This window comes from Talpa occidentalis, unplaced genomic scaffold (assembly GCF_014898055.3).
Source record: "Talpa occidentalis isolate TD23 unplaced genomic scaffold, MPIMG_talOcc4v2.1 talOcc4.10, whole genome shotgun sequence".
Taxonomy (NCBI): Eukaryota; Metazoa; Chordata; class Mammalia; order Eulipotyphla; family Talpidae; genus Talpa; species Talpa occidentalis.
In genome coordinates this window covers 98024204-98037237 of record NW_023600993.1, presented here as the reverse complement: position 1 = coordinate 98037237, position 13034 = coordinate 98024204, and the positions used below count along the sequence as shown (strand labels likewise).

The following is a 13034-nucleotide window of genomic DNA, read 5'->3' as shown; positions in this document are numbered from 1 at the left end:
AACCCCAGAGCTCCCTTTGAAGTGTGGCATCTGATTGTAAGTTCACACGCCTCCCCTTTTTCAAGCCGGGGAGCCAGGCCAGCACTTGACAGCCTTGGGGTGGGGTGGTGCCCGCTGACTGCCTTGGGCCTGTTGTGAACACGCTGGACATCCCAGGATCCTGGAGGAGGGGGGTCCACGGTGGCGTCTAGGGGAGGGGAGGAGGGTTTGCAGTCTGTTCAGCGGCAGCCTTGTCTGTGTGAAGGTGCCACCCGCCCCCCAGGGACTGGCCTTAGCAAGCTGGCAGCGGCCCCAGATGGGGACCCCAAAATCCTTCAAAATCATGGTCCAGACAGTCTCTAAGAGAAGGGGCTTTAGAAATCGTTCCCGGCCTCTGGACAGGCTCATGGGCAGACTCCAGCCTGCAGACCAACAGAGGCAGGGATGGTTGCTCCAGGTTACATCCCAGAACCATCTCCCACCAGCCACGTGGTGGACTTGGGGTCCAGCCTGAGCCCTACAACCCCTTCCCCACTTCCCAGGGGTAGGAGGCACTGAAAGGGGAGCCGGGCTGTCCCTAGAATGTTCTGCATGTAGGCCAGGCCCTCATAGGCCCACAGGAGAGGCAGCTTCTCTCCTCACGGAAGGTCCTCGGGCCTGTGAGATTTAGCAGCAGGGAACCAGCCAGGACTCAGAAGCAAAGTCCAGAAAGGATCCCGGAGGCTGTGACGGCCCCCTCTGCACAGCAGCGGTCTCCGTAGCCGGCCGTGGCGTCCTCCATCCCGTGGGTGTAGTGATACAGCAGAGGCTGCGGAGTCTTCCACCCCACTCACGGGCCTGTTCTGTCCCCCACTCCCCAACGGGCCTTGTCCCCTCCATAGTGCTTTTGAAAAGTCCTTCCTCTTCAAGCAGTGGAAATTCACCCTTTGTTTGCAGCTTCAGGGAAGGTGGTAAGATCCCAGGGGACTCTGGCCCTCCAGGGGGTGAGGGACACCCACGTGTCGTGGAGGTTTACATGGAGCAGGTGGATTTAGGTGGCTGAGGTCCTGGGACCCAGAATGAGCTGAGGTGGCCAGGGGTGCTCATGGTCTGGGGTCGTCCACGCAGCCCTGTTCACTGGACGTCAGGCGGTCCCCATGGGCTGTCCTGCACCAGCTGAGTGTGCAGTCACCCGCTGTGTGAGATGACACCCATGACCTGTGCACGCTGGTGGGACCCCCAGTCACTCTGCTCTCAGATCCCTGCCCCATCTCCGGGCACCGCGTGGCCGTTATTACTGGTATCTGGAAACTTCCAAGGCCACAGCTGAGTTCACCTGTGTGATCTTGCTGCTTGGTCCTCCCGAGGTGGGTCTTGGCCAAAGTTCTGCCCAAGCTCTCGTGGACTTGAGGGTCACTGACCAGCGCCCGTGACCCCACAGCAGTGGCCGGCTGTGTCCGCCCTCTGCAGACAAGGGGACCCCCTCGCTGGGCTTCAGTTTCCTCATTTCTCGTGCAGGATAGACAGGGCGCCCACTACTGGGCTGTTGTAGTAAGTGAGACGCCTGCCCCCAGGTCGCCCCGGGAGCTGGCCCGGGAGAGGCAGGGTCATCACCACTGGTCACTGCAGGGACCCAGCACAAGTCTGGGGCCCTAGGGCTCCCCCACCTACTCAGCGAGACTGTGGGAGGCCCCCAGCTCTCCTGACCTACGTTTCCACATTAGTGGAAGGACCTTGACAAGGACCTTGACGAGGAGGTCAGGCAGCACAGCCTATCCCAGGCGCAGGCCTCGCCTCAGTTTGGCCTCACACGCGTGACTGTTCTGTACTCAGCTTTTGAATCACTTCCCTTCTCTTTAGAGGGGGACATCCTGTATCTGTGCCTTCCCGCGATGGCCGCTCGCCATCGACTGACGGTAACAGAACACAAGTGCAGGGCTGTGGGCTCCTCCTCCGGAAAGGCAGAGGAGCGAATTTGAGGGGTGTTGGAGGACTCCCCCAAGCTGAGGCCTGGGCCGTGATGTGCTGGGCGGCCTGGACTTGCCCGCTTTGCAGCTCCAGCTCCTTCCTACTGTCAGACACACGCACACCCATACCCACACCCGCACCCCCGCATGTGGTGAGGCAGCAGAGCCCCCAGTTCCACCCCACACACCAGATTCCCCCATCTCGCCTGCGGGGGACCTTTCACCCCAGGACGCAGACAATGCAGCAGCTGCTCATCCCAGATGGGCGGCCGGGGGTGCGGGCCCAGGACCGGGGGCCTGAGCCGTGTGCGTGTCCGCCCCCAGCACGCCGAGCTACAACTACGCGCCCAACCCCGACAAGCACTGGATCATGCGCTACACGGGGCCCATGAAGCCCATCCACATGGAGTTCACCAACATGCTGCAGCGGCGGCGCCTGCAGACCCTCCTGTCGGTGGACGACTCCATGGAGACGGTAGGCCCCGCCCCGCTCGAGTCCCTGCCTGCTCCTCCCCCCGCGGTGGGCAGCTGGAGGGGGCGCCGAAGACTGGACACCAAGGCCTGTTCTGACCCGAAGGGAAAGGGCCGTGAGGATCCCAGATAAACCCTCGTGGGCGTGCTGTCTCCCCTGCTCCCGGGGTTCAACCCCACGCGCCCCCGACTGACAGGCCCCAGCCAGTGCTGCTCTGGTTTTCACAGGATTGTGATTTTACCCCCCAAAGAGGCCCCGCAGCCCTTAGCCATCCCCCCCAGGCTCTCCTCGCCGCCCCTTTCCTCTGGGCTGCCGCTCCGTGCCCCTAGGACCTGCCTGTCCGCCCGTTTCAGACACCACGTGGCCGTCGTGACACTTGACGTGACCCCGAGGTCCAGCCACGCGGCGGCGCGTATTAACGGCCCCTTTCTTCTGCAGCTAAATAGTGATCCGTTCATGGATAATTATAGCTCGTAGAATTGATTCATCCGTGGCTACTTGAATTTAAATAAATTAAAATACAAGGCACTGACAACCCAATTCTGCAGCACAGCCGTGGACGCTGCCGCGCGGTGGCGAGTTGTGCTAGCTGGGCCCGCTGTGGCCTCCTCCCTGCCCCTCCCCCTCCCTCTGTGCTGAATGCCAGCGCAGGGGACAGAGTGACACACGCTCTTCCCCGAGGGCACTTTAGATGCCCCAATGCAGGGAGACAGCCCACAGATAGGGGGACAAGGTGGAAGGTGAGACGTGCCGGGAAGGAAAGTAGAGGGGACAGTGGGCAGGTCGTGGCAGAAGGTGGGTAGGTGGCCACGGAGCAGGGGAGAGGGGCCCAGAGACTCGGGCGCCCTGCACCCCAGGACAAGAGCCCAGTAGGCCCCTGGGTACCCATCGCTGTGCCCCCTGTGCCCTCACCCACCGCCTCTTGCAGATCTACAACATGCTGGTGGAGACGGGCGAGCTGGACAACACCTACATCGTGTACACGGCCGACCACGGCTACCACATCGGCCAGTTTGGGCTGGTGAAGGGGAAGTCCATGCCCTACGAGTTCGACATCAGGGTGCCCTTCTATGTGAGGGGCCCCAATGTGGAGGCTGGCTCGCTGTAAGTGCATCACCCCCGCACAGGAACCCCAAGTTCCCAGGGAAGCCCCCCAGGTCCATCGGCAGGCAGATGGGTGAGCAGCCCCGGGCCTCCCCTAGGCAGGGATGTAGCGGGTCAGCCGCCCAGGTGGGATCTGTCGGGAAGGAGGCCGGGAGTCCTCAACTCCTGTGAGGACACTTTGCGGGGCCACCCTGCCAGCCGGTGGGGAGCTGGGCTGCTGCAGGTGCTTCCCCACCGGCCCTCCTTGGGTCTGGTATGGACGGGAGGAAGCCAGGCCCCCTCCCTGCCTCCCTCGGGACCACGTGAGCCACAGCCCTCGGCCGTCCTTAGATGAACCTTTAAGGTGACACGTTCTGGCAGCAAAAAAAGCCAATTCTGGGGCTGGGAGAGGGTAGCGCAGCGGGGGGTCCTCGCAGCTCCTCAGATTCACTGGGCACGACAGAGCACGACTCACGCGGCTTTGTGAATGCAGAGAAATCGCTACTAAGAGGTTTATTGGGTCCGACTTGCGCCTGAGCCTAGACAGATGCAGGATTCCTCCTGAAGGGGCACTGGGGTGGCCTGTGGGGACTGAGGTGGTCCCACCCCTACCTTGGAGGGGCGGCGAACGTTCCAGGAGGCAGGTGCCGTGCGCCCCAGCCCAGCCTCATCGAACCACTTTTCCTGTGACTTCATCGAACAACTCCAGGCCTTAGGAATCTCAGGCCCGCGCCTGGGATAACGGCTGGAATAACAGAATGAACACGGCTGCTGCCTACATTTATGCCCTTTATGTCCAAGTAACTTATTTCAGCAGCCCTGCAGCCCTGTGAGGGAGAAGCTGCTGCTGTTATTCCTGCTGTAGATAGAACTAGTGAAACTGAGACGGGAAGGTGCCTGCACCCCATGTCCCTGTGGGACGGCACTGGAATCCGAAGCCAGGTGGTCTCTGCTCCTGTCAGCCACTCCTCACGGCCTCTCCGAAACCTCGAATCATCCCACAAGCAGAATTTGACCCAGCAAGGGCTTTGCAAGCACAGACCTTGACGTTTGGTTAGCCTTAGAGGCTGTGAAATGGCTCCTAGAACCCCAAAAAACACACTTCATGTACACAAGAGAGAGACTGATGTCAGGCTTGGGGCTGAAGATACAGAATGTGTCAGCCAGGACTTCTTTAGTTGCAAGCAGAAATTAATCTCAAAATGGATAAGGTAAATAAAGGGCACTTGAAAGTCCATGGCTCGCAGGCTTCAGGCATGGCTGGATCCAGCAGTTACACCATGACATGGGGAAGCTCCTGTTTCCCTCTCTCAGTCCTGTTCCTTGAATTGGCTCCATTCTCAAGCAGTCGTCTTCTCTCGTGGTGGCAGACTCTCAGCCATCCAGAGTAGGAAGCCAAATGTAGTTTGAGAGAAGCCCACGTGGCCATCCTTGATTATCACTGTGGCCAAGGGTCAGGGGAAAGCTTGGGTGATCAGATGGTGGGCTCTGAAGGGGCCTGGGTTGTTCCTCCAGAACTAGAAGCTGGTCTGGGTGAGGGATAGGAAAAACAAGCGTGTCCATCCCACCCAGCCTAGGGGAGCAGGGCTGCTGGACAAGGTCAACCAGCTTCTCGCTAAGTTTCTGCCCCCTACAGTCATCTCCAGCTCCCCCCACAGCTCCCAGCTGATGCTGCCGCCCACCCCCCCCCCGTCAAGCCCCTCCCCAGCACTTCTGCCTGCCCATTGTTCACAGGTACTGATCTGGGCAGAGGGAGGACCCCAAAGAGGGTTAAAACCCTAGGACACGAGGGCACTAAGTCACCTGATGGAGGTGTCCATGGGGCCATCCTTTATTCAGCAGGCGCTGGATGTGTCCCTAACTCACCTACCCACCAGGAACACCACCCAGTAGAGGCAGGAGACAGCTGAAAGTGGACAGTAGAGATGAATAACAAAGTGCACTGAGCTAACACTAAGCACCTACTGTGTGCTCTAAGTATAAAAGTCTTGGGGGTACAGATGTGACAAGCCCTTCCACTTAGATTCTAGTGGGCAATAGACAATAAGCCAGAAAAATATGTCGTGAATGGAGGAGCAGGTTAAAGCAGAGCACCCCGGGGCTGAGTGCCCAGTGGGCCCTGGGGAAGGGCTTTGGGCCGCTAATCTGTGCTGCCTGACAGTCACTGCAAACTTAGTTTCTGTGGGTCAAAGCCTGGCCCAGCTCAGCCCTCCACTGGACTGAAATCAAGGTGCCCTCCCCTGAAATCAAGGGCTGTGGCCCCATCTGAGGCTCAACTGGCCAAACCTTCTTCCCCACCCACAGGATTGTCGAGTACAGGAGAGGCTTTGAGCTCACGGAGCCGCCTCTGGGATAGCCACACAGCACCCTACTGGGGGCGGCAGCCAGGGGAGGAAGAGCAGGGGCACGCAGCTCGGAAGGCAGGGTCACATGTCCGTAACAACCACGGGGGACAGGCCTTATTTTATTGGTCGGTCCACCCTTGAAGGGGAGGGGACCATACTTGGGTGTAGACACAAGAGTGGGGCTCACCAGCCTCCTGAGGGGTTGAGAGAGAGTGCCATGCTGGCATCTGGAGGGAGAACATTCCAGGCAGAGGGGACAGCAAAGGATCAGTGTTTGCCCCAGAGGGCAGAGAAGTGTCCTAGGATTTGGGGTGCCCTTAAAGGTAGGTGTGCTTTGGATAATGGGCAGGGAGGGCATTCCTGGCAGAATAAACAGCCAAGCAGAGGCCAGGTACGGCTGGCGAGTCCAGTGTCCTGTGACCTGTCTGGTGGGCACAAAATTTGGGGGTGAAGGAGAGCAGGGCCACTGAATTGGGGCCCCCAGGGTGCAGGAGAGCAGCTTCCCCACCCTCAGGGCATCAACCCCTGGCACCGCCCTCCAGCTACCCCTCTCTCATGGAGTCCCTGGTCTCCCCACCTCCCCAGGAACCCCCACATCGTCCTCAACATCGACCTGGCCCCCACCATCCTGGACATCGCAGGTCTGGACATCCCCTCGGACATGGATGGGAAATCCATCCTCAAGCTGCTGGACACGGAGCGGCCGGTGAATCGGTGAGCAGGGCAGGAGCGGGGCGGATGCTGGGGAGGTGGGATGCCAGGCTCCCAGCCGCCTGAACTTACGGCCAAACCTTGCGGGCCTGAGAGGGGCGGGTCTCCAGGAGGCAGGCGCTGGGGTTACTTGCCTGCGTTAGGACAGAAGGACGTGTCCCCTCAAAGACTGCATCTTCCCATCTGGAATGTCCCCAAGGGGACTGGTGACGACCCTCTTGGAGCTAAAATTACATAAAATTTGAAGTAATAACAGCAGCGCCAGGAGCTGACACTGCCGCGCTGGTGGGGCCGGCACCTGCGCCGAGCGCTTTGCAGAGCTTTCGCCCTCAGGAACGCAGAGGCTGACCTGCTCGTGATCCCCTTTGGCCAGTTGGGAGAGCCAGCCCGAAGGGCCGCGTGACCTGTGGGTGGTCACTGGGCGCTTCCTGGCATTCAGCACTAGCCTGGAGGCTGCACTTGCAAGCAGTCCCCGTGCTTCATGGCTCGAGTGCCCCAGGCGGTGATGGGAACACAGTCCCCGGCGTCCCGGGGGCAAAACTGGAGCAGGTTTGGTGAGCTGGACAGGGAGGGACCGGCCGGCGCCTCTGGCGTGGCTGCAGCGACACCTAGTGGCCACCACTGGAATGACCCTGGTTAGGCCACCCCTGAGGCCCCGTTAGGACCTCCAGTTTGTTACCCGCCCCCCAGCTCAGATGGTCGAGCCCTGGGGCACTGGCTGCCCACATCTGGCTGCACTGCCAGGGAACCACCTCCATGGAGCCCCCTTCCGCCAATTAAGAGGCTTTATGAGCTGGATGAACGGTCACTCCAAGCCCACCAGCTTGGGAGCCAGGACAGCCAAAAGTCTGGGTGCAGCAGGGAAGCCTCCTCTCTCAGCCTGGGCCTGTCTGGGAGGTGGAAATGGTAGCGAGAAGCTGCATGAAAGTCACGCTGCGAAGCATCAAAGGAAAAGAATCCCCCAAACAACACAAGTAACCCAGAGTCCAGACACCCGCTCCTTCTGGTGCTGAGCTAGAGGAAGCATCTCAGCCGAGGAGCGGCGGCTGGACCCGGCTCTGCCCTTGGCTGAGTGGACTCAGCGCGACCTGACCCCGCTCGCCCCGCCTGTGTCTTCACACCCGGGACGCAGCTCTGCCCGGGAGCGTGGGCGCCACGGCCTTTGCAGAGCCCCCTGCACCCCCTCACCCCACCGCCCCCGGGAACTTCGGTGTGTGCTCATTGTCATCCAAAGCGGGCTCTGCGCTCCCTGCCTCTGGGAGAACGGGGGGACATGCGAGAAAATGGGGATGTGCTTTTTTTCTCCCTAGGTTTCACTTGAAAAAGAAGATCAGGGTCTGGCGGGACTCCTTCCTGGTGGAGAGAGGGTAAGGGACGGGGCCGGGGCCTCCCTGGACTCGAGCTGGGCCCAGCAGGCACCCCCAGCTCCCGGCCCCGCCCCTGGCAGTCCCACTCACGCCCCGGGCATGAAAGAGCTCACCTCGAGCAGCGAGGAGAAGGTTGCTCTCATGCTCCTCTGACGGTGGCGGGCAGCGCCCCCACGCCCCCGAGGCCCAGGGAGACCCGTTCTCTGCTCCCCTGGCACCGCCGAGCTGCATCCTACAGCCACGTGGGCCCTTAAGACACGCCCTGTCCTGCCTGCCGGGCGCCTCCACTGGTTGCTTCTCAACTTACTGCCAACTCATGCGACTGTGGGCATAACCATCAGCAGATCCCCCAGGCCGCGTCCTCCACTGGGACACCCCCCAGGGCCGGGTCCCCCTCAGCCAGGCACACGCCCCCCAGAGCTGAGAACAGCCTTTGTCCCTCTCCCTGCCCCACAGAAAGCTGCTGCACAAGAGGGACAGCGACAAGGTGGAGGCCCAGGAGGAGAACTTCCTGCCCAAGCACCAGCGCGTGAAGGACCTGTGCCAGCGCGCCGAGTACCAGACGGCGTGCGAGCAGCTGGGGCAGGTGAGGGCTGCGGCCTGGGCGCCTCCCCAGGGGCTGCTCTCTGGCCATGTCGCCCCCAGGGTGAGGCCGGGGGGTGCAGCAGGCCTCCTGCCTCCCTGGCTCCGGGACGTCTGCCTGAGCCTCGCGGGAGCGCAGCCGCCTGCCCAGCGGCAGTGACCACGCTGGCTTGATGTTCATTTATTCCCTCCACGCGCTCGCTCTGGGGCTGCTTCCCCTCCGGGAGTAACAGGCAATCGCCTTTTTAAAGAAAATTTAAGTCTTTTAAAAAAATGAAGTTGATTTCGCGCGAGAGAGGAAGGAGATAGAGTCCAGGTGCAGGCGAGCGATGACCGGAGCCCCGGCTGGCGCGTGGAAGCGTCTGAACCGAGGCCTGGAAGCCCAAGGGTGCGCGCCAGGACCCGGTGAAAGGGACCACAGGAGGCGAGGCTTGAGGGTGGGCTGGGGGGTGAGGGGAGCACCAGCCTCGTCTCTGGGCTGGGGCCGAGCTCATCCCCAGGGGCCCAGGCCTGGAGATACGCCTGATTCACCGATAAGGCTAAGCGAAAGGCAGGGCCACTGTACCCCCTTCTCAGCTGCAGCCCCGAGGCTCCCAACGTGGGGGCACACCCAGTCGGGGGGCTCATTGGCTGCATCCAAAGCTCCCTGACTCAGAAGTGGTCCCCACCTGTCTTCCTGGCTGTGTGCCCCCCTCCACCCCACGCTTGTCTGTAACCCCCCTGCCCTACCCCCAAGCTGTGGGGGTCGTCTGTACCCCCAGGCGAGAGCTTTGGGTCACACTGCAGCTGCTCTGGGCTCTGCGGTGACAGTCTCGGACCCCTTCGTTAGAAAGCCCGGCCCTTCGGGGCTGATGTGTGCGAGAGCTTGGGTTTGTGTTTATACTGAGGCCCCAAAAGTCTGGAATTCAGTTGAGGCCGGGGGTCTCTGTGCCCCTGGGATGGTAGCCCACCCCCACCCCCGCCCCCGCCCTTCTGCACATCTCTCCCTGGTCCCAGCCTGGGGCTTGGGCAGGGGGCCAGGAACCAGCACTTTCAAAAAAGATGGGGGGAGTGCACCCCTTCACACACAAGACAAGGGCGCTGGGGGACTGGGGTCTAGTCCAGCTGTGCCCCCACTGTGTCCCTGCACCCCCGCTCTGCCGGCAGCACCAGGGCCTCAAGGAACCCCTTCCCGTCCCCGCCCACAGTGGGCCGCCCCCGTGCCTCCCGCAAACGCCCCACCGTGAGCCAGCCCGGGGCTCCCCTGGGCAGGGCGTCCTCCTGGGGCTCCCGCTCAGCCCTCGAGAAACGGTCACCCTCGGCTCCTTTCCCAAGCTCCCGCCATCGGTGGCATCTGCTCGCTGACCACGGTGCCCCAGGACGGCGCTCCCGGGAGCCGGGGTCCCCGTGCAGGCCCCGGGGTGGGGGCGCCTGGGCGGGCGGGCGGGCGCGCCGGGGAGCCGGGCCTGAGCCGAGCGTGTCCGGCAGAAGTGGCAGTGCGTGGAGGACGCCACGGGCGCGCTGAAGCTGCACAAGTGCAAGGGCCCCGCGCGGCCGGGCGGCAGGGCCCTCTCCAACCTGGTGCCCAAGTACTACCGGCCGGGCGGCGAGGCCTGCGCCTGCCCCGGGGACGACAAGCTCAGCCTGGCCGGGCGCCGCAAGAAGATCTTCAAAAAGAGTAAGTGGCGGGGCTGGGGAGCAGGGGGTGCGGCGGACCCCACCCCCCCGCCGGCCACCTGTTCCGGGGTGGAGGGCCACCGGGCAGGGAGCGGGGGTGGGGGGGGGCGCGGGGCCTCGGGCCTTGGCAAGGCTCACGCCAGACCAGGAGCTGGAAGCCTGTCCCGGGCCGCCCCTGGACCGCGCCTGCTCCTTCCCGGTTCACGGCGACGTTTTGATTCGATGTTTTCACATCCACCTTCCTTTTCCCATTTTCCATCATTGCTGTGTTCGCCCGTCCCACGCCCCCCGAGAGAATGCCACTCAGAGGCGCTTCCAGTTCTAGCCCTAAAACACCTTCCTCGCCCCAAAAGTCACCCCCATGCCCAGGAGGCAGTCACGGCCCGCGCCCTCCATTGGCCGCTTCACATAAACGGAATCGCTGCGGCCTTGGGGTCTGGCTGCTCTCACACATCGGGCTTCTGACCTTCCCCTGTGCACCCCTTAACACACAGGACAAGAGCACGGGGGGTTGGGGTCTAGTCCAGCTGTGCCCCCACTATGTCCCTGCGCCCCGGCTCTGCCGGCAGCTCCAGGGCCTCAAGGAACCCCTTCCCGTCCCCGCCGACCAGGCCGCTGGCGCGGCGCCCTGCAGCTCGTCTCTCCGTGTGTGGCTCTTTCTTGCATGATCCCGAGCCAGTTCCTAAGCGAATCTCCTTGAGGTCCTGCCCCCGGGGTACACCTCATGCGCCCCCGAGTCTCGGGCAGCTCGCGTCTCTGGGCGGCGTCTGCGGCCCGGTGCGCCGGGCCAGCCCTTCCCGCCTCCTCACCCCGCCGCCCCCGACGCCAGAGTACAAGGCCAGCTACGCCCGCCATCGCGCCGTCCGCTCCGTGGCCATCGAGGTGGGCGGCGAGGTGCACCGCATCAGCCTGGACGCCGCCTTCCAGCTTCGCAACCTCAGCAAGCGGCACTGGCCGGGGCGCCCCGAGGACCAAGACGACAAGGACGGAGGGGACTTCAGTGGCACCGGGGGCCTTCCGGACTACTCAGCCCCCAACCCCATTAAAGTGACACATCGGTGAGAAGTCCAGGCGGAGGTCGGGTGTGGAGGGGCCCCCGCGCTTCTCAGGCCCCTGGCTGGTGTCCCCTCAGGGCGACATGTGGTCCCTTTCTCGAGCAGGTGCTACATCCTAGAGAACGACACGGTCCAGTGTGACCTGGACCTGTACAGGTCCCTGCAGGCCTGGAAGGACCACAAGCTGCACATCGACCACGAGGTGGGGTCTGGCAGGGAGCAGGTTCTGCCAGGGGGCACCCGACACAGCGGGAGGGTGACGAGGCCCAGACCCTCCACTGGGGACAGGGCCTCAGTACCGGGTCAGGCGGCTTCCTCGATGCCAGAGGGAGGGCAGCAGTCGCCTCAAGCCATGCTTAGTCCTCCCAATGGCCCGGGGGAGACAGGGGCGTCCCCAGGGGCTGGCCTGGCTCTGGGGCGGGACAGGACAGGACGAGAATAGCTCGGGTTCTTTCACTGAAGCCCGGTGACTTCAGCAGGGGCCCCCCTCAGCACCCACAGATGCAGGCGCTAGCCCGAGGCCCCCAGGGACACAGGCTGCTGCTGCCGCTGAGCAAGAAGCAGGGCTGGGGGCGCAGGGGTCACTACCAGGCCCGGCCCCAGAGTTTCCAAGTCTCCTCCTCTTCCCCTCCCCTCAGATTGAAACTCTGCAGAACAAGATTAAGAACCTGAGAGAAGTTCGAGGTCACCTGAAGAAAAAGCGACCAGAAGAATGTGATTGCCACAAAATCAGGTGAGGGGCAACAGGGCGCCCAAGGAGGCCCCGTGCTCCTGCAGGACCTCTCCAGGGGACACAGCACCCCGTCTCCTCCCTCAGGGTGAGGGTACAGAGGTATCGGTAATAACTCACATGCGGCGCCAGCCCCGGCCACACCACCCCCTCAGTGAGTGGGGTGCTCGGCACGTGGACCTGGTGCCCAGGAGGGAGACGCATCGTCTTCAGGAATTGCCCAAGGCCTGAGGCCTCCATCACCAGCGCAGGGAAACCCTGGCCCGGGGGTCTGCCCTCAGGAGCAGCCCTGTCCAAGGAGCCCCCGCTGGTTGTACCTGTGCTGCCCAGCAGGGCACCACCACAGTGGCTGCAGAGCCCTCGAAGCACAGCCGGCATGAATGAAGAGTAATTGTGATCACTGACTGCATTGAATAATCAGTCCTAGTATTCAAGATGAACCCTCCCCAGGAGGCTGCCGGGTACCGGACCGGACAGCACAGCTGTAGAGTCTGCCACCTTCCCCGAAAGGGCATGAGAAATGGGGGTTCTCGCTGCTGGCCCTGAGTCAGCATGCAGTGGCAGGACCTCGGGAGCAGCCTGGAGTGGGTGAGGCTGAGGGGGGCCAGGCCCAGCCTCCAGTCTTCAAGACTGACTTGGCCTGGGACCCACTGTCTGGCCTGAGGCTTCAACCGGGGTCTCCCAGCGCCCCCTTGCAGCGGAGCCAGCAGGAGGCTGCTGCCGGGGGTGGTGCCCTCCCCAGCACGGCCCCAGAGGCAGGCTGGCTCCCACAAGGTCGCCCTGAGACCGGGGTCGGGGTCTGTTGCAGCTACCACACCCAGCACAAAGGCCGCCTCAAGCACAAGGGCTCCAGCCTGCACCCTTTCAGGTGAGAGCCGGGGGCAGCCCAGGGAGACGGGGAGGCCCCCGGGAGGAGCTGCCCTGACTCGGGCCAACACAGAAAGGAAAGGAGGCCTTTCCCTGGGAAGTCGGGGGCAGCCCTGACGCGGTCTGACCCCCAGGTCCGCCGTGAGCGGTCTCCAAAGCCGGCCTGTGGCCGGAGGGGCCGTGTGGGCCAGGGCCGGGCGGGCCTCGCGCAGCCTCCGAGCAGGGGCCGTGGGCAAGCACC

At 63.1% G+C, this 13034-nt stretch overlaps 1 protein-coding gene across 4 annotated transcripts in view; it reads left to right on the top strand.

The window, feature by feature from the left end:
- Positions 1-13034, top strand: part of SULF2 (sulfatase 2) — an 85935-nt gene that overhangs the window by 65473 nt on the left and 7428 nt on the right. For all 4 annotated transcript variants that reach the window (XM_054698117.1, XM_037499966.2, XM_054698119.1 and 1 more), the window contains exons 6-15: positions 2250-2400; positions 3326-3501; positions 6411-6539; positions 7847-7903; positions 8360-8489; positions 9953-10142; positions 10971-11199; positions 11302-11398; positions 11835-11929; positions 12735-12794. In XM_054698117.1, the coding sequence (XP_054554092.1) occupies positions 2250-2400; positions 3326-3501; positions 6411-6539; positions 7847-7903; positions 8360-8489; positions 9953-10142; positions 10971-11199; positions 11302-11398; positions 11835-11929; positions 12735-12794 (1314 nt within the window). The remainder of the gene's footprint in view (positions 1-2249; positions 2401-3325; positions 3502-6410; positions 6540-7846; positions 7904-8359; positions 8490-9952; positions 10143-10970; positions 11200-11301; positions 11399-11834; positions 11930-12734; positions 12795-13034) is intronic.